Source organism: Echinococcus granulosus (assembly GCF_000524195.1).
Source record: "Echinococcus granulosus chromosome Unknown EG_S00304, whole genome shotgun sequence".
Lineage (NCBI taxonomy): Eukaryota > Metazoa > Platyhelminthes > Cestoda > Cyclophyllidea > Taeniidae > Echinococcus > Echinococcus granulosus.
Genome location: NW_020170684.1, coordinates 3,587 through 7,017, shown reverse-complemented (window position 1 = coordinate 7,017; position 3,431 = coordinate 3,587). Strand labels below are relative to the sequence as shown.

General features: G+C 44.5%; 1 protein-coding gene across 1 annotated transcript in view; it reads right to left on the bottom strand. All coding sequences in view use genetic code 11, as the record gives it.

The window, feature by feature from the left end:
* The window catches only part of EGR_10925 (hypothetical protein), a gene marked incomplete at both ends in the record, with an annotated part of 3,259 nt that extends 1,062 nt beyond the window's left edge, over positions 1-2,197 (bottom strand). The window contains 2 exons of the mRNA XM_024500174.1: positions 332-438; positions 1,911-2,197. Of these exons, the coding sequence (XP_024345411.1) occupies positions 332-438; positions 1,911-2,197 (394 nt within the window). The remainder of the gene's footprint in view (positions 1-331; positions 439-1,910) is intronic.
* Between the last annotated feature and the right edge of the window lie 1,234 nt (positions 2,198-3,431).

Genomic DNA, 3,431 nt, shown 5'->3' with positions numbered 1-3,431 from the left:
CAGTTATCTCGAGAAAGAGGTTGTGAAGTTACTGCATGCCAGCATCAGGACAGACTGAACGCTCGGTGATTATGCGGTCCCAGGCACGGCGAACCCCGCACCGGCGCGGCTCATTACTGGAGATAGAGTCCTTCATATTTCTATTTCGAGAATGATTGTTACGACAGAAGAGCTGTCGCTACACAATTATACCTATTTATGCTTGATACAAAGTCGGATAAACTAATCAACTAAATGCATTAATAATAATATTCTAAGCAAAATATCTGCCATCGACTTTTGATAGGGGAAGAACGAAAGTGAGCGAAAACTAAGCTGTAATGAGAGTCACGGCCGAGTAAGAGATCGACCACGATAAGGACGGCAGAGAGCGCACGACCCTGAGCGTTGGTACGGGCCTCGAGGTCCGCGGCGAGACCCACCACGGCACTGCCCTTACTACCGGACCGAAAATCGAATGGCATGGATGAGGAATAAAATCGTGAAGGACCCACTTTAACCATATGAATAATCACGCCCCAGCCTAATACACAACAAAAACATAGAAGACCGTTTACTTTCCTGATTGGACAAGAGTCGTGGAGAACTGTAAGCACTTTAGCACCCTTAATACCCCCATTAATTTCATCCTCTGTCGATAGCGCTACGCTAGGCTAGGAGGAATTCAAAAAAACTGTAGTTCGAATGCTATCCTTTAACACATATACTGCTCGAAATATTTTCCAAGGGCCAATATTCACCCTGACGAATAATTACTACTTTTGCAAGTTGTAAGTAGAACTGCATAATGACGAGTGGACTGGCTATGATGACGGCTAGAGAGTTGCCTCCCTCAATCTCACATTCGAGTTATATTATCTGCAGAATTTCCCATCCAGCTATGCAAGGCGATAAGCGGACATAGACGAACTGCATTGAGCAAGCAGCGAAAACCAACAGAGCGCACGGGAAGAAAATGGATCTAAAAATAAAGCATTGAACAGTAATGCTGTCATTTTAAATTTACTGTAAGCCTGCTAGAATGGCTATGATTACTTGTCTGGGAGTAGAAAAGGATAGCAGGCCGAGTCTCAAACAGCTGCAAGTGCAATCTCGGCGACTTACCGCATAATATTCTTGGTAGAGGAAGCCTTAGCTAAAGATCCAATGAGCACCAAAATGAAGGTTATTGGGCTCGTTCCACAGCCTCTTTTATTTTTCACAAATTACCTCTCCATCCCTAATGATAAATTGTCATCAATATACCCCACGTGTTGCCTATACAAACGACGAGTGAAGTGATGCCGTATCAAGCATTCGTAAGTGGTCGTGCACATATACTAGTAAGGAAGTCGATTACGCATCCCCTATCACTCAAAACCATATCTACGTATCAGTACTATCCAACATAACATAACAGCAATTGCTCGATATAGACACACGTTTCACGTCCTCACTTCCAAAGGTTTTTTAAAAGTTAGAAGATCCTGTTCTCTGGCAAATCCAAGTAACGAAGACTGCAGGTTATAACAGACTCCTTCGACAAGCTTGGCAAAGCTGCCAACAGATTCCACTTCTAACAGAGGAGTGTCGAATGCGATTAGTGAAAATTCATGGCAACTGATCACATTCGGTGATTACCCACGTTCAACACAAACATATTCGTCAAATGCAAAACACGACTTTTAAACGGTGGAAGCACCACATTCCTTATATGCAGACTGTCAAGGTGAAAAAAAATGGCAAATAACACAATCGATACTCGTTAGTTGCCAGCATCCTTCACATAAGGAGTTTGATAAAAAGACGACAGTGACGACAGTGAATGTGAGTGGGAGTAAGAGTGGGACCGTGAAGGTGGAGACAAACAAGAACCGGGATGGAAATATGCAGGAGGAGAAGATGAAGGAGGAAGTGGAGGAGGAGGAGACGCAGGTGGTTGAGTTAGAGGGAAAGAAGAATGGAGGTGAGAACGAGAAGAATAATGGAAATGGCTTGGTGAATGTGGATGTAGAGAAAGAGGTAGAGGTGGAGTTCGAGGCAAGGGCGAAGGTGGAGGTGTAGGCGGAGGAAAGAAAGACGAAGGTGGAGAGAAGAAGAGGGCGAGGGTGGTTGAAACGCATTCCAGCTTGTGTGAAGAGCCGCCTCCGTCTACCACGAATGCGTGCCTATGTTTCGAAAAAGACTGAAGCTTTATGATCGAATTTACACTTAACATCACATTGTGAAGGACATTCCGAATATGTGTAGTATCATCTGACAAGTAGTTTTGCTTTTAAAATTACCCGCCTAGCAGGGGCAGCCATCCGCAGGCAATAGAACTGGAGCACCGCGCAAGATGACAGAAATTAATCGGCCCCCTATTATTGCATTGGTTTGCGAAGCTGGTGAATTTACAGTGAAGCATGGAGGAGAATAGAGAGGCAGTTAATGCAAATGATCCCCCTTGATGCAGTACTTAAGACTGCGCAATTAAATTAAATGCACCCCCATTTATTGTTTTCGCTTACCCTCCTTCCCATATGTGTGGTCACAACTCTACCACTGCATCAGAACGTGAAGCAGCTCACCATGTCTGGCAGAAAATTTGACGCTTGCTTGTGGATTTTGAGTAAGAAATGGTGACGCCAACTCCTAGTGCTATTTTAGATTGCCTTTGCAAACAGCCAGCCGGTCGAATGATTACCACTGAGAAGGATTGCTTCCGCTGTCCTCATGCCCTTACCAACCTGTTTGTCTGGGCAGAAAAGCTGCTGATATCCACGAGTCAATTTAGCGTACCCAACATGAAAACTGATGTTTTGCATTTAAAAGACCCCTATTTCAATGTGGTTCTTCCAGGTGGTTCTGCTACGTTCGAGGGCATCATCGAGTGTATACAACGCGTACTTGCTGCTACGATGAATGCTGCATGCTTAGTACTGAGAGCTACAAATAGAAAGATAGCAACAATGGCAATGTGAATGGTGGATGGGGGATGATGTAAGTAGGAGTGAAGGAGGATGCAAAGGATAAGGCGAATGAGGTGGATGAGTTAGCGGAGGAGAAGGATGAGGATATAGACGAGTTTGAAAGAGTCAGAAAAGTGCATTTCCATTCGCTCGGATATATTGGCAGCCGCCACTCTGTTATCGGTTCGTGACTCTTCTGAGTGATAGCCCTCTTTGTCAAAAAGGAGTTCTTCACAGCCATGTCGCTCCTTTCAAACTAATCGGTATGAGGGCGTACGTGAGGGACCTACAGGGTAAATTGTCAGTGAAGGTAGCCATGGAAAATGACCTTTACGTGAGAAAAAGATGCAAGTGCATCCGTTAAGTGAATATGCAAGCTGATTCTACCAACAAATGCATTAGATAAATGCTGCCTGTGAAGCAGTATGGAGACTCTAATTCGAAAAAGAGACCTTAAACGGGGCTTTCTCTTATCCGATTCCTCTGCTACGCAACGTGATG